The following is a 17974-nucleotide window of genomic DNA, read 5'->3' on the forward strand; positions in this document are numbered from 1 at the left end:
AGGTGATGAAGTCGCACAATAATGTCATATTTTGTTGTTGCTTAACTTAAAAATAATTGTGCTGCTCATCAATTACAAATTAAACAGTTTATTGTTCAAGTATAAATAGGGTAGTCAAAGTAATACAGAGTACTCATGCGAGGTACAGTAGCATGCTACAAGTTAATATGCAAAAGATATGAGTGCATCACTAATCTTTTCACAGGATATTGCTCTTAATTGCTTTTCTAAGGCATGTGAGAGCAATATGCAATAAAAATATAAATGTACCTCATTAATAAATTGGCCATTCACATTATATGCTAATCTACTGAGGAGATTTCGGGAGGAACAATTGACAGACAACAATGCTGAATTTTAAATAACTATCTTGACTCTACCTCTCCAATGTATAGTATGAGGAGATATTTCCTTTCCTTCATTGTTTTTGTGAGGCTTGGCAGAGAGAATGAGGCACGGGGAGAGAAGGGGAATACATTATTTAATTTTGAGATATTGGAATGTCCAGGGAGAGAGATTCCTGTTGGTTTGATTGGAACACTTGTTGGGAGTGTGGGTTAGCTGAGAATAGCTACTGTCATTTTGCAAACCAATGAATCTGGTTGTTAGGGGAATGGTTTTGTGGGCTGGTGTGGAAGGGAAATGGGGCATTGGAGTTCAGTGGAGAGCAGAGAAATTGGGATTATACAAGAGGACTGGGAGAGGAAATTGGGCTGGGGAAAGCTAGACTGAATTCCTGGATTTGGTGAGGAAAATGCTGATTGGTTGGGTGACAGAATGAGAGATGAGCATGAAATATGCATACTTAAGTGACTTTATATATTTACACACTTAAATCCACATTTGTGAATATACAGCAGCTGTAGAAATTTGCCTTTCTGAAGCCCCAATACGACTAGCTGCTCCACATAGGCAAATCTTACACCTGTGAGGAGTCCCATTGACTTCAGTGATTATTACCTGCACATAGAGGCGTTTATAGGATCACGGCTTTGGAATGTGGCTTGGAAAAAATGTACAAGGCTGTATGTGTTTGCATATACTAGCATGAGGACTGACAAGTACCAGGCTGTACTGGCATAAAACTGGAGTGTTTGCACAGAAATTAGTATAGAAGTGACAGAGGTGTGGATGACATTTGTGAGGTGTGTAATAGGCTTGGTCTACACTCACCCCCCCCCAAATCGAACTAAGGTACGCAACTTCAGCTACATGAATAACGTAGCTGAAGTTCGAAGTACCTTAGTTCGATCTTACCTCGGTCCACACGCGGCAGGCAGGCTCCCCCGTCGACTCCGCGGTACTCCTCTCGTCTAGCTGGAGTACCGCAGTCGACGGCGAGCACTTCCTGGTTCGACTTATCGCGTCCAGACAAGACGCGATAAGTCGAACCCGGAACTTTGATTGTCAGCCGCCGAATTAGCGGCTGGGTGTAGACATACCCATAGAGAGGAATGACGTTAGTCTCTGCATGCTGCAGATGATGGGTGCTACTGGCTACTTCTGTTGTGTTCAAGCACATAGCTTATGGATCCAATAAGACTTAGAAGGTGCAACAAACCATTTTGGAGCAAGTGAGGTACATGCCTTTGGTAGATGTTAAAGTTCAGGAAATATTTTCATCTTATTTGAGTTAAATGTCATGTCCAGTTTTTCTTTCTATATGTGTGACATAGAATGACATTCAGAGTTACTAAATCTGAATGGTTTTTAAATTTGCTGGGGAGAAGAGACTCTCTTGCTACGTGTTTGTATACCATGTGATTCAATGGGGCCCTGATTGGGGCCTCATATGTCTACACTGCGATCAAATACCTGCAGCTGACCCGTGCCAGCTGACTTGGCTCATGGGGGTTGTGCTATGGGCCAATAAAATTGCAATGTAGATGTTTGGGCTCGGGCTGGAGCCCAGGCTCTGGAACCACACTAGGGGGGATAGTCCCAGAGCTCAGGCTCCAGCCTGAGCCCAAGTTTCTAAACAGCAATTTTATAGCCCCTGTGCTGAAGTCAGCTGACCCAGGCCAGCTGCGGGTGTTTGATTACAGTGAGGACATAGAGTGCTACTGTCATCATACCCAATTCACTGTCTCCCTTTCATCATTATTTGTATCATCAATATATGAAAGTCCCTGTTTCTCCAAACCTTTCGCTCCAATGAATATTGGACAAGGCGATGCCCTGCCAGATTCCTCTTGCCAGAGGTCTAAAGCAATGCAGACTACTTTAAAACATTAGATAATTACAATACACCATCTGGTGGCTAATAAAATTACTTGTTGCTCATTACACATTTTAAAGTACATTAAAGAAATATTAAACTACAATATGCAGATGTAACGTTTTCAAGATCATTTTCAATTGGAAGTCTCTTGTGCATTGACCAATACCAGCTTAATTATCCACATATAAAATGATGGCACATGACAAATTTTGATGATTTAGGATCACTGATTTTTGAACAAATGTTTGTTGCTGTTTCCAAAGATTAATGCAGAGTTAAAATGCTACAGCAAAATATCTTGGTAAATGAAAACGCAGCATTAAGAAATAGAACACTGTTTACATTTTTCAAATGGAAAATACTATAAAGGGTCTGCTCCATTTTGTCTGTTATTTAAATGCACACCCCCCCTAGTCTCTCAGAGATACAGGAAAAGTAATAAGATTTCATGATAAACAGGTTTTCAAAATTTGTCCCATAAGACTTGTCAAAAATAAGTGGTCTGGAGGTTAAGCACCTTGAATCTGTGAATCCATGGAAATAAGCAATACAGTTGATACATTCCAGCAGAAATTGGTATTGCTGAACCCTCAGATTTGATACATAATTTTTTCTTATCTTTTATCTGCACAAAGCACTGCCATGATTTCTAGCAAAGGCCACTATTGATCTCTCGAATACCTGGGACTTTTTTATATGCAGTGTTATTGTAGGGGGTTAGTCCCAGAATATTAGAGACAAGGTTGGGTGAGTGAGTATCTTTTATTGGATCAACTTCTGTTGGTGGAGAGACAAGTTTTTGAGCTTACACAGAGCTCTTCTTCAAACCAAGACCTAAAGAAGAGCTCTGTGTAAGCTTGAAAGCTTGTCACTCACCAACAGAAAAAAGTTGGTCTAATAAGATATTTCCTCACCCACCTTGTGCATTATCACCTTATATGTACATCATCTAGAGCAAAGAAGGGCAAGATGAGAAACTATAATGTTTTTAGCATCATTCAGAGAACCTGCAGTAAAAGGCGCTGTCAGCCCCCTGGCAAACCGTCCTAGCTTTTCTTATATTCAAGAACTGCCAAAGACTTTAGCAGTATTAACTTCAGTGAAAGTGCTAGGAATGCTACAGTTATTTACTGTAGGTTCAGAAATACTTCATACAATGTAAGAGGCCACCTAGATTGGTATTTATTGCACAGTTCACAGATGTTGGCTGTCCTGACAACAGCATAGGCTATTGTACCAAAGTAATCATAATTTTGACACCCTAATAGGCATGTTTGTGTTTTAAAGCAATAGAAGATCAAATAAAAAACTGGTTTATTTTACTTTTGATCTTTAAAGTGTTGCTGCAGTATGTAAAATGGCCTCTTGGGGAGGCATGGGGGGAAAACTGAACTACCAACCAGGGATTTTGTCTGAGAGGCAGTGACTTCCTCTCCCCCTTTTTTATAATGGGACTTCCCTGCCCACTTGTGATTAGAAGTAGTGGCATGCTTTCAAATTGAAGGTTAATAGGGAGAGGGCCACTTCTTGTGACAAGCATGTTGCTGCAGGAATTAGAGGGGGAATGGTTTTGGATTTGTGGAAACTATGCGGGGTTTGTGGGTTTGAGATTCAGTTATGGAGAACTTTTGGCATGGCATTTCATGGCGATATTGACTTTCAGTGAGGCCTCACAAGGTCAGCAAGGAGTTTGGCTCACTTCATTCTCTTGGCCACGCTGCTTGAGTCTCTGGGACTGAGCAGCAGTCGCTGGGGAGGGCAAGAATGGATGGCATTCCTTCTTTGGGGAGAGTTAGATGGATCCCTCAGGAAGGAAGGATTTTTCAGTTTTGGTTGGCATGTGAGATGTATGAGAATGAATCCCATAAAACTGAAGGGAGTTCAGGATTCTCTCCATGTGGGCTGGGGGAATTGTATCCATCTCCATTTTGATGATGGGGTATCATGGACAGGATATTAAGTCTGAACAGGGAATGCTAAGGAATTAGAGCTTCTGTGTGTGAGAGGCTCCTGGGAGTTTGTACACTCTTGTGTTGGGAACCTCCTTTTTGGTTGGTAATTGCTGGGGGTTGGGACCAAAATTGGTTATAGACTCGGGTTGTGGTAAAAGCGTGTAGCTTTGTTCTAGTACTCAGCACTATCCCTTTAGAGGTCAGTTTAGGATTAGTTTTGCTTTTTCCCCCTGGTGTTTGGGATTTTTGTTGTTGTAGTAGTAGTAGTAGTAGTACTTTCTTATTTAAGAAGGAGCAGCCATGAGTGTGTATACATGCATGCTTAGAAATACAGGGAGGCCTCACATAGGCAATGAATATGAAATAAGATGGAACCCTGAGAAAATTGATGGTATTTACCATTCACTTTCTGATTCCTAAACCTGCTGTTTGAATCCCTTGGTACTAAGCAGTTAGGATTATCTGATCGTTAGCAGGCAGAGGCTGAAGTAATTGCAAGATATTCTAAAATGTGTGTCTTTTTCAGAGTGATTGAGCAGCTTGGTGGTAAACAGTTAGTAATGAACCACATGCATCACGAAGACCAGCAAGTTCGCTATAATGCCCTACTGGCTGTACAGAAGCTGATGGTTCACAACTGGTATGTGAAAACTTACTTTAGTTTATATTATCTGTGAGAACTTGTATAGAATCCAGATTACAGATTTTTTTTGAAAAATAACTGATCCTTGTTAGCTGAAATATTTATCTCTGTAATGTGATGATGAAATAATAATTCTGATGAACCCAGTGTTTAAAATTCTACAAGAAATTGTGCTGACATGAAAAATTAACACTTCGGCTTCTATTTCCTTCCTGCTTTTCTGCTAATTGAATTAAGTAATCAGACTTCCAAGAGTTCAGTGGAACACATTTCACTCAATTATGTTTAAAAACTACAATTTAAATGTTTCATGATGGTCATATTCTATAACTGATGCAGTGTAATCACAGTTTGCAAAAGGTCTTCTAACTGTGTAAATCAGAATGGATTTCACTGGTTCTCTATTGAGTTTCACATTGTGGTGTTTACAATTTCACTTAGCTATCCTCTGGAAATTGATAGTCCCAACACTTGTTTAATCTTTAGATGTCTTAAAAGTGAATGCACTGTGATTTTTCTTCTGGAATGATATTCCTTCATTGCTCTCTCATTCTAAGTCGAGGTTTGCAGTGTAATGTTCATAAACAAACCTACATTGACAAGTATGTCTGAATGATGGAAGATTTTTTTTTTTTTAAAGTAAGTTTTTGATTCAAGATTCCAAGGTGGAGTTGTAAACAAGGGGATGAGAGAACATAGGCGGTTGTTAAGTTCTAAAACTTTAACCATAAATCGGTATTGCTCTGCACTGCCATTTGAGAGACTTGGCTTCAGTTCCAAGGCCTGATTATTAGGAGCTGAAAGTTCTGTGGTGTTAATAATGTTCAGAGTTACTCATGTCTTCTTTTCCTGAAATATTTAAGAAATGGTATTTGACAGCCTTTGAAGAGAATACCATTCAGTGCTGTGCTCTGTTTGGCTGATGATTGTGAACAAGGCCTGAAAATCCGTCCCAAGTACTGGGAACCTGCTGCTGCTGTAGAAACAGTATGGGAGAAGTTTCCATCCTCTTTGTATTGGGGGAAGCAATGTGTGTCCTATGGATGAAGGATTTAATCTGTTTCAGACAACCTCTAGAAGTGGCAAGATTTTAAAAACATTTGCTGCCTTTCATGTTAATTCAAATCAGCTGTGTACGCTATAAACTCTAATCAAATGTTCTCATAGAAAAATGTGATTTTTCACTTTTTTATGCAGTTTATGCTTTCCAGATACAAGGATCAATCTGTAACTTGTTAAACTGGATGGAAAACTTAAATTCCTATATAACTGCATTTTTCTTATGGGATTCTTCCCATTTGAAACAACTCCTAGTTTTCATGACGAACAAATGAGATCTTTCACAAGACATCATTTTTTCACTTCATCTTAGCAGTCCTGAAAATTCAAATCTAAAATGGTATTGTAGAGCAGATAGAGAGCAGTGTCTGAATAAATGCATTCCGGACTGGCTAGTACATGCAAGCATATCGAAATGTTGACTACTAGACTAGATTACTCACAAGTGGCTTGGATAAATGCAATAAAAGTAGACAGATGCAATGCAATTTAAGAAGTTAAGCACTGATGATTATAATAGTTTGGAGGTGGAGAGGGGGTGTTAGTAACAACATACAGAGCAGCTAGGAAGAGATTTTCAAGCTAACTGTGCATTGCTGTAGTGACAGGGTAATAACACGTGTATTAAAAAATCAATATTACGTAATTAACCATACAAAGCAATTTCCCCTAGTACACTTTTTAGCCCTCAAGCATTGTTTTATTATAATCCTCCTTCCTCCTCCCTTCATCTCACACAATACAATTCTTTATCTCCTACAGAGAGATTATAAATGTAAGCAATCTACTGTACAAATCAGAAGGAATATTCACTGTATAAGGAGGACTTGAGTAAAGGAACATTGATTTCTGAGCACATGTAGGTGGAGACTAAACAGTGGTCTCACATTTTTCAGGTCATGAGTATATTTTTATGTTTTATGCACTTCACAGTTTAATGGTAGTAAATGTCAATCTACTTCTCACATACTTATTGGGGATGTGCCATTCTGGTTCATTGCAAATTTATTTGGGGTTCATAACTAGGCTATCGCTGTGTACAAGTTAGAGATGGAAAGACTCATTAGGTCATCCAGTCCATCTCTGCTAAAAGGAGACAGTTTCATTTTGTACATTTGCTGGTGCCTTGTCAAATCTGATTCAAAACAATGGGGTTTCCATCACTGTTCTTTGCAGACTGTTCCACAGACAAATAGCTCTCATTGTCAGGAAAAGTTTTCCCAGATATATAGCCTAACTTTTCCCATTTTAAATTCAGCTCACTTCTGTCAGCAACAGCCCTTTAGCTATTCCCCCTCTGTTGCTGGTGTTTACCCCCCTCAGTGTTCTGTATAAATTGTTACCACTTAACCAAATTGAATGTATTGCATATTACCACTTAGCCAAATTGCACTCTTAAGGCCTACTTTTACCTTTAGATGTGTGCAGAACTCCCACTTAAATGAATGGGATTAGTATGCTCATGCTGGGCACAGTGGGGTGCTAAATGTGTCTCTAAACTACCTTCCTGCCTTCTGCAATAAGGAAGCTGTTCTAGTTTATACCAGCTGGCATAGGCCCCTTAGAAACTCAGGATTGCTAGACCAATATCGCCCCATAAATAGGGGGAGGGAGAGAGATGGTATAGAAGTGGAGCAGCACATAGGGGACTTAGCTAGGGCTGAGGATCTGCCCCATATTTTGTGCACAAAAACAACGAGGAGTCCTTGTGGCACCTTAGAGACTAACAAATTTATTTGGGCATAAGCTTTCGTGGGCTAGAACCCACTTCATCAGATGCATGGAGTGGAAAATACAGTAGCAGGTATAATACACAGCACATGAAAAGATGGGAGTTGCCTTACCCAGTGCAAGGTCAATCTAACAAGACAATTAACAGTAGGATTTACAGTTAGCTTCTTGAAGTCAAATCATGAAGAAGAGACTCTCACAGATTGGACCATTAAGTGTCAATTCTATCCCTATTGCTTCTGACTTTCCTTTTAAGGGGAACGTGAGAGGAAGGACTGAGTGCTCCCCTGGAAGCTTTAATTTAAAAAACTAATCTTGTGGAGTACAGTTTGATAACTGGTGGTTGGTTGTTTTGGAGGTTCAAGCTCAATTTTGCCAACACATAAATAACCCAGTAAACATGACCAATAGTCTTCAGGCCTCGTTCCTCTATTCTCTTCTTTTTCTCTGACTGAGAAAGCAGTCCAGTCATGTTTTTTTAGCCTTTTCCCCCCGTCCTCATGTAATGGAATTCCAGTAATTTCTATTGGGAAATGCACACTTTCCTCATTTAGACCACAGTCTCCAGTTAAATTTTATTTAATCTGATTTGTGATCTCTGCATGGCAGCACCAGTCTGGTCCCCTTCCAAATCTTGGGATGTTACAACAGGAAAGAGGTTTGCAGCCCTGGGCTGAAGCTTGGTGCTAATGCTTACAAAATGTCCAATATGCAGAAGACTAGTAAATCAGAGTAGTAGGTGAGATGCTTTTTGGAATTACTCAAGTGAGTTACCTATCTGAGTGTTACAAGGTTCTGATTGTACTTTAGGTGATCTGGTAGGCCAGGTTACTATCACTGAAGAAGGAATTCTAATGAGGGAGAAGTATGGTAGGAGTTGACTTTCTGCTTAAAACAAAGCTGTATTTACTGTATAAAGCTTCTAAATAATCACTCTTCAAATTCAGTTAATTTCTAAACAATTTGAATAGCTTATTTACAACTTGGTTATTTTTTGGTTACTAAAGGATTTTAAGGGAAGCACAAGAACTCACAGGTGTTCTAGTTAAAGGAAGACAAAAGTTAGTCTTGGTCAGAAGTGGCTACATGCTGTCATTTTTTTAGTCGATTCATGTTAGCGAAATAGTTTTGAGTTGAATTTGCATTTTAAAAGAATCGTGCAGTGATGTAGCAGATAGGCAACTTATTTCTTTAGAATTCTAATCTTAGCATCATTTAATGTGTGTAAAATGACAGATGAAAGCAAGGATGAGCTGACTTTTTTTTTTTTTTTGAAAGTGAATTAGTGTTCGTGAAAGGTGCCAGGCTCACAGTGTTGGAGATGGAAGTCTGCTGTCCTCAGGGGGGAAAAAAGTGTAGCACGGGAAGTGACAGTGCATATTTTTCCATACTGCCCTTTCACTCTGTGCCTTAACTATGTTCTAGAGAGGGACTCATCTCTCTTTGCCCATTTCTGTGCCTGTGTTCTGGCAGGATACTCCATCCATTTATTGAGGCCAAGGACTAGCACTAGGAATCTGTCAATTGCAACAATGTTTTTATGATGTAGACTTGTATTTTAAAAAAAATTCAGAGTATTAACTTCCTAAATTACAGCAATTTTCAGATACTAGCTCAAAAAGAACCAGTAAACATGTTCATTTGTTTGCTTGATGCATCAGCATGCCTTTCCTGTACCTCAAGGCATAATACCATACTTTAAGATCTATGAACTATAAGGAGACTACAGACAAGCAGGTCCAAGGAGTTTGAGAGAGAGAGAGGAGGTAAGAAAAGAGGCTCGGTAGTTTGTAACCGTCAGAGGCAAGAGGTTACAGCTGCATTCTACGTGGCTGGAGACACATGAGGATAGGTGGGCTGTGGCCACCAGAGAGAAGAGGATCAAGAAGAATTGCTAGAAGTTTCCAATCGATACCAGGTACTTGATGTGGAAACTGTGGAAGATGTCTCAAGATCCAAAGGAATACACATGTATGGGACGCCCTATGGATGGCAGCTTGATCCAACATGTAAGAAAATCAAGCTTGCCCACAAAGCGTTCTCCAACTGTCCAAGGAAGACAGATGATCCTTATTAGGGAATCAATATTCAGAAGAGTTGAAAACATTCTGCAGGGGAGAGGTGGACGACAGGATGGTGTGGTGTTTGTCTGGAGCCATGACACAAGAAGTTGCTCTGAAGTTGATGGACAAGGATCCATTGGTGATGGTTTAATGACTCTGCATCATGGGATATCTCACAGAAAATAGATGACTTCAGGGAACTCGGAAGCATGCTGAAGAACAAGAAAGTCCACTGGATCTTCTTGGAGAGCCTTCTTTCACTCATGGAAGTGTACTGCTGACTAGGGTGCAGAGTTTTGGTTTTGTGGAACATTGGTTCACTTTCCCTGGGAAGAGGGGAGTTTTGGATAGTCTCCACCTCAGTAGAAGGGGAACTAATGTGTTTGGGAACAGGCTGGCTCCAGTAGTCAGGAAAGCATTAAACTAATAACAAAAAGGGAAGGGTAAAAAGAGGGAAGATAAGAGCACTCATTAGCACAAAATTGAAATGTTGAGAACAAAATTGAGGATCTGAAGGACATGAAGAGGAGAAATTCTTTAATTGCCCATACACCAGTGCTAGGAGCCTGGGTAACAAACAAGAGGAATTGAAATTGCTCATTTTGTGAGCAAAACTTAGCTCTAGTTGGTATACTGAAACCATGATTCGCATAACTGGAATATTAAAATCACTGCTTATAACCTATTTAGGATGGATTGAGTGGACAAAAAGGGATTGGGAGTGGCACTGGCATTACCTGTTCAAGCGTAATGATACCCAGAAGAAAATTATCTTGTTTGTCCTAACAAATGGAAGAAAAGGGAAGTTGATAGTAATCAGAAGCTAGTAAATGTAGAAAATTGATAAAGGAAGCAAGGGACACAAGGAGAACTATGGCCATCAGAGTTAAGGACAATAAGTAGTTTCTAAAAATGTATTAGGGACAAAAAGAACCTTGATAATGGTATTATCAATTACTGTATTATAAAGTTATTATCCTTTATCAATTTGAGTTGGTACCCCATGACATTTTGATTAAAAAAACTAGAATGATATAAAATCAACGTCACATTAAATGGACTAAAAACCTGGCTAACTAAAAGGTCTCAATGTAATTGTAAGTGGGGAATCATCATTGAGCATTTGTAGTGGGGTCCCCCAGGGATCTATTTGGCGTCCTATGCTATTTAACATTTTTATCAATGACCTGAAAGAAAACATAAAATCATCACTGTTTAAATTTTGCAGGTGACCCAAAAATTGGGGGAGTGGTAAATAGTGAAGAATACAAGTCATTGGGTATGTCTACACTACGGGATTAATCCGAATTTACAGAATTCGAATTTTGGAAACAGATTGTATAAAGTCGAATGTATGCAGCCACCCTAAGCACATTAATTCGGCAGTGTGCATCCATGTACCAGGGCTAGCGTCGATTTCCGGAGCGTTGCACTGTGGGTAGCTAGCTATCCCATAGTTCCCGCAGTCTCCCCCGCCCATTGGAATTCTGGGTTGAGATCCTAGTGCCTGATGGGAGGGGGGCGGGGTTGAACATTGTTGCGGGTGGTTCTGGGTACAGCCTCACCCCTCCCTCCATGAAAGCAATGGCAGACAACCGTTTCCCTCCTTTTTCCTGGATGAACACTGCAGACACCATACCACGGCAAGCATGGAGCCCGCTCAGCTCAAGACAGCAGTCATGAACATTGTAAACCCCTCACGCATTCTCCTGCAGCATATGCTGAACCAGGATCAGAAAAAGGAGGCACGGAGGAGGCAGCGACGGCAGCGCGGCAACGAGAGTGATGAGGACATGGACATGGGCACAGAATTCTCTCAAACCACGGGCCCTGGCGCTTTGGAGATCATGTTGTTAATGGGGCAGGTTCTAGCCGTGGAATGCCGATTTTGGGCCTGGGAATCAATCACAGACTGGTGGGACCGCATAGTGTTGCAGGTGTGGGACGATTCCCAGTGACTGCGAAACTTTTGCATGTGTAAGAGCACTTTCATGGAACTTTGTGACTTGCTTTCCCCTGCCCTGTCGCGCCAGAATACCAAGATGAGAGCAGCCCTCACAGTTGAGAAGTGAGTGGCAATAGCCCTGTGGAAGCTTGCAATGCCAGACAGATACCAGTCAGTCGGAAATCAATTTGGAGTGGGCAAATCTACTGTGGGGGCTGCTGTGATGCAAGTAGCCAAAGCAATCACTGAGCTGCTGCTACCAAAGGTAGTGACTCTGGGAAATGTGCAGGTCATAGTGGATGGCTTTGCTGCAATGGGATTCCCTAACTGTGGTGGGGCGATAGATGGAACCCATATCCCTATCTTGGCACCGGAGCACCAGGGTACCCAGTACATAAACAGCAAGGGGTACTTTTCAGTGGTGCTGCAAGCCCTGTTGGATCACAAGGGATGTTTCACCAACATCAACGTGGGCTGGCCGGGAAGGGTTCATTACGCTCACTTCAGGAAAACTACTCTGTTTAAATGGCTGCAGCAAGGGACTTACTTCCCAGACCAGAAAATAACTGTTGAGGATGTTGAAATGCCTATAATGATCCTTGGGGACCCAGCCTACCCCTTAATGCCATGGCTCATGAAGCCATATACAGGCAGCCTGGACAGGAGTCAGGAGCTGTTCAACTACAGGCTGAGCAAGTGCAGAATGGTGGTAGAATGTGAACGTTTAAAGGGACGCTGGTGCACGTTACTGACTCGCTCAGACCACAGCCAAACCAATATTCCCATTGTTATTGCTGCTTGCTGTGTGCTCCACAATCTCTGTGAGAGTAAGGGGGAGACCTTCATGGCATGGTGGGAGGCTGAGGCAAATTGCTTGGCTGCTGATTACGCGCAGCCAGACACCAGGGCGATTAGAAGAGCACACCAAGAAGCGCTGCACATCAGAGAAACTTTGAAAACCAATGTCATGACTGGCTAGGCTACAGTGTGAAATTTCTGTTTTTCTCCTTGATGAAAACCTGCCCCCCTTTATTGACTCATTCTCTGTAAGCAACCCACCTTTCCCCTTTGATCACAGCTTGCTTTCAAAGGAAATAAAGTCACTATCATTTAAAAATCATTTATTCTTTATTAATTGATTATAAAAACAGGGAGAGAACTGACAAGGTAGCCCGGGTGGGGTTTGGGAGGAGGATAGGAGGGAAGGAAAAGACCACTTAAAAAAAGGTTAGTGATGACAGCCTTTTGCTTGGGCTGTCCACTGGGGTGGAATGGGCGGGTGCACGGAGCCTCCTCCCCCCCCCCCACGTTCTTACACGTCTGGGTGAGGAGGCTATGGAACATGGTGAGGGGGGAGGGTGGTTATACAGGGGCTGTAGTGGCACTCTGTGATCCTGCTGCCGTTCCTGAAGCTCCACCAGACGCCAGAACATGTCTATTTGCTCACGCAGCAGCCCCAGCATTGTATCCTGCCTCCTCTGATCTTCCTGCCGCCACCTCTCATCTCGAGCGTCCCTCATGTCCTCATGTTCACTGGTATCTTTCCTGTACTTTGATACCGTGTCCTTCCATTCATTCAGATGAGCTCTTTCATTGCGGGTCGATTCCATGATTTCAGAGACCATGTTGTCTCGCGTCCTTTTTTTTTTTTTCTCTGCCTTATCTGAGACAGCCTTTGGGATGGAGGAGGGAGGCTTGAAAAATTTGCAGCTGCTGCAGGGAGGGAAAAAAAGGGAGAAGTATTTAAAAAGATACATTTTACAGAACAATGCTTATACTCTTTCACAGTGAACAACACTATTCACATTACATAGCACATGTTATTTCATTGCAAGGTCGCATTTTGCATCTTAATATTGAGTGCCTGTGGCTTTGGTGTTTAGAGATCACAGACGCAGGTCCGGGCATTCGGCTTGCAGGCGGCCATAGTAAGCCATTGTCTTTTGGCTTCTGTGCCCTCCTTTCCCACATACCAAGCAAAGCCCGTTGAGTGCTACGGTTTTCCTGTTAACCTGCAGCAGCAGAAAACAAACTACCCCCCATACAATTCTCTGGGATGATTGCTTTATCCCTCCCCCCACCACGTGGCTGGTATCAGGGAAGATCCCTGCAGAAACCAAACTAAACCTCCCCCCCAATCAATTATCTGGGATGATCGCATCTTCCCCCCCCCCCCCCCCCCCCCCCGCGTGGCTGGTATCAGGGAAGATCCCTGCTAGCCAAACAAGAAAAGCCTCAGCACCAATTGAAGCTTGGCTAACTACAGGGAAGGATTTCTTTTCAGCCACAGGCAAACAGCCCAGTAGGAATGGCCACCTCTGTCCCCTTAATTAAATTCCCGTATTTCAATCAGGTTACCATGAGCGATATCACTCTCCTGAGGATTACACAGCGAGATAAAGAACGGATGTTGCTTGAATGCCAGCAAACACCGGGACCATATGCTGCCAGGCTTTGTCATGCAATGATACCAGATTACTTGCTACTAGCATGGTGTGGTAAAGTGTCCTACCATGGTGGACGGAATAAGGCTGCACTGCCCAGAAATCTTCTCCAAAGGCTTTTGGAGTACCTCCAGGAGAGCTTCATGGAGATGGCCATGGAGGATTTCCGCTCCATGACCCAGAGACATTAACAGACTTTTCCAGTAGCTGTACTGGCCACGAATGCATCCCAAGTCCTCAGGGCAAATTAATCATTAAAAAATGCTTGCTTTTAAACCATGTTTTATATTTTAAAAGGTAAACTCACCTGAGGTCCCTTCCAAGGGGTCATGGTCTTGGATACTACCTTGGGAGGGTACTTCAGTCAGGCTCAGAAAAAGATCCTGGCTGTTGGGGAGAGCGGAGTGCTGTGTGCTCTCCGCAAGCTCGTCGTCCTCCTCCTCCTCTTCCCCATCCACAGAATCCTCAGGTGTGGCTGAGATTACCCCCCTCCTCGGAATCCACGGTCAGAGGTGGGGTAGTGGGGGCGGCTCCCCCTAGAATTACATGCAGCTCAGTGTAGAAGCGGCATGTCTGCGGCTCTGACCCGGAGCGACTGTTTGCCTCCTTGGTTTTTTGATAGGCTTGTCTGAGTTCCTTAACTTTCACGCGGCACTGATGTGAGTCCCTGTTATGGCCTCTCTCCATCATGCCCTTGGAGATTTTTTCTAAACTTTTTGGCATTTCATCTTTTGGAACGTAGTTCTGCTAGCACTGAATCCTCCCACCATATAGCGATCCGATCCAGTACGGTCCATGCTGGTGCTCTTTTTCGATTCTCGGACTGTATCGTTACATGTGTTGATGAGTTCTGCGTGGTCGTCTGTGCTCTCCACGCTGGGCAAACAGGAAACGAAATTCAAAAGTTCGCGGGGCTTTTCCTGTCTACCTGGCCAGTGCATCCGAGTTCAGATTGCTGTCCGGAGAGGTCACAATGGTGCACTGTGGGATAGCTCCCGGAGGCCAATACCTTTGAATTGTGGCCACACTAACCCTAATTCGAAATGGCAATACCAATTTCAGCCCTACTCCCCTTGGAGAGGCGTACAGATATCGATATTAAGAGCTCTTTATATCCAAATAAAGGGCTTTGTGTGGATGGGTGCAGGGTTAATTCGATTTTAACGCTGCTAAATTCGAATTAAACTCATAGTGTGGACCAGGCCCTATTGACTCAGAGCGATCCAGATTGCTTGGTAAACTGAGCACAAGTCAACAATGTGTTTTAATATGGCTAAATGTGAACATCTGGGAACAAAGAATCTAAGACATACTTAAGGGATGGGAGCTCTATGAGTGCAAAAGAATTGGGGCTTGTGGTGGATAATCAGCTGAACATGAGCTCTTAGTGCAATGCTGTGGCTAAAAAGCCTAATGCAATTCTTGGACGCATAAAAAGGGAATCTCTTGAGTAGGAATAGAACACTCACTATGTGCTGGAATATTGTGTCCAGTTCTGGTGTTCATAATTCAAGGAAGATGTTGATAAATTAGGGAGAGTTCAGAGAAGAGCCATAAGAATAAGTAAAGTTTTAGAAACATGCCTTATAGTGTTAGACTCAAGGAGCTCAATCTATTTAGCTTAAGAAAGAGACGGTTAAGGGATGACTTGATTAGTGTATAAGTAGCTACATGGGGAACAAATATTTGATTTGGGCTGTTCAGTCTAGCAGAGAAAGATATATGATCCAATGGCTGGAAGTAGAAGCTAGACAAATTCAGACTGCAAATAAGGTGTACATTTTTAACTGAGAGGGTAATTAACAATTGGAACAAATTACCAAGGTTCGTGATGGATTCTCCATTACTTGCAATTTTTAAATAAAGATTGGGAGTTTTTCTAAAATGTGCTCTAGGAATTATTTTGGGCCTATGTTGTGTGGGCGGTCACCCTGGTCCCTTCTGGTCTTGGAATCTGTGAAAGTAGCTTCCCATCAAATAACTTATTGAGCTATCACCATCATCCTGTTCCTTGAATGGAATGAAGACTCTGTTCTAAATGTTATGCTTGGAATACGTGCTCCGTATTCCCGTCAGTCACCCACAATAAAATGTCTTAGCCAAAGTACAGCTCAAATGCTTGCCTTCTGCTCAAGTGTGCAGAAGGGATGAAACTCACACCCAGATCAGAAACTTCATTGTCACTGTGGAGTTGGCACATTCTCTGCCATCACTCACAGTCAGCAGGAGTGCTGATGGCCTAAGCTTCAAAAAAGCAGCAGAGACCAGGGATTCTCAGGAATCACAGCATCCAATCCCACAGAGGTCAGGTTGTTCTGTAAAGGAACTTTCCAACACTTCCCATCTGTGCAGCCAGCATCAGTGTTCCCAGCTGTGGTCTTTGCTTCTGAAGAAAGGAGTCACAGAGCACACAACACCTGGTGTTTCTTGATGTAGCATTAACTCAGAATTTTCCTGGAAATTCATCTGTAGTTCTGAGGGTGGGTGAATCATGCAAGCTCAGTGAGCCTCCTGGCTCTGCTTGCTTTTTTTCTTCATATGCCCCAAAGATATAAGTGGAGGGTGGAAAATCCCCCTCACCTCTATAGAAAGTGGAAATGGCTCCCTTAATTTTCTTCAGATAAAAATTTCTTATCTACCACCTTTTAAAATATCTAACTATTCAAAGAGATATTGATAGACCTGAAACTCTGTTCCTAGAATTTGCAATATGCTACATAATAAACTGCTGTTTTGTAGAGTTAATGACATTATACAGTATTTTAGTCACTACTCTTACTGACCCCCATTATGAATTTTGTCTCACCCACCTAAGATATTTCTGTATCTTGCTTGCTCTTTGTAATATGAACTACAGGATCTTATGTTTCAGCCAGCCATCTAGAAATTATCCCTTATGCTGGCTTCTATCTGTTTGTGATAGTGAACAGTTTAATCACTTAAAGCTGCCAGAAACTATAGCCTTAATTCTAGTAAATCCTGCTTCAGTGAATAATGCAACCTTACATATTAGGAAAAATTTAACTATATTAATTTAGCCAGCGTCACACAACTTTCATCTTGAATGCTGTCCTATTTCTCAGTAATAGAAAACATAAAATGTGTAGTTAAGTGTTTTTCTAATTGAAAAGTTCAAGATGATCAATAGCTATCTTTGATAAAATTAATAAAATTTGTTAAAGAGCATACATCTAGATAGAAGGTGACAAATTAAGCAAATAAATAATTGATTACCTGGACACTTGCTCCCCACTAATTAATGCTTAAGGTCTCCATTTTGTTGTTTGGACATAAATGTGTATTTTACAAGGCTGCATTCTGTATATTTGGCTGACTGGAATTTGTATTCTGCATGTGTTCCCCAGGATTTCACAGTGCATGATCATATTTTCTTTCTTGAAAGCTAGACCTCTTGTACAACACATTTTTATGTTTCTGGCGGTCTAGTTTGCATTCCTCATTTGCAGTGTGTTCTCCATATCATGTTTAGTTTTACTTTTTTATTTTTCAAATTAATGTCTCATTTTAAAGCTCCACCGTAATTGAAAAAAGTCATTTGCTGGCTGACAGCAAAGTAGCGTTTTTCTGATGAAATTTCACTTCTGATAAGTGACACTTTAAATTAAAGCTTTCCTTGATGTTAAGAGGTCTGATTAAAATCATCAGTCAGACCTAATTTATTTCAGCCTTCCTGAATTATTCTGCCATCTCTATAAACATAAAGCTTTTAAATGTTGAAAGTATTTTCCGTTCTATTCAGCATGATAAATAAAGGCTGCTTGATCTGTAAAGCACAAATGTAAACGAAGTTGCCTGATTTTAATGAAGTTTAAATTTGAATTTTTAAATTACTGGGAAGACATGAATCAGTTTAGATGAATACTAACTCTGAGACTTTATCCTTAATGTATTTATA

At 41.6% G+C, this 17974-nt stretch overlaps 1 protein-coding gene across 1 annotated transcript in view; it reads left to right on the forward strand.

The window, feature by feature from the left end:
* ATP6V1H (ATPase H+ transporting V1 subunit H) overlaps window positions 1-17974 on the forward strand; it is a 76211-nt gene that overhangs the window by 52771 nt on the left and 5466 nt on the right. Inside the window, exon 13 of the mRNA XM_054018960.1 lies at window positions 4700-4813. Within this exon, the coding sequence (XP_053874935.1) occupies window positions 4700-4813 (114 nt within the window). The remainder of the gene's footprint in view (window positions 1-4699; window positions 4814-17974) is intronic.

This window comes from Malaclemys terrapin, chromosome 2 (assembly GCF_027887155.1).
Source record: "Malaclemys terrapin pileata isolate rMalTer1 chromosome 2, rMalTer1.hap1, whole genome shotgun sequence".
Lineage (NCBI taxonomy): Eukaryota > Metazoa > Chordata > Testudines > Emydidae > Malaclemys > Malaclemys terrapin.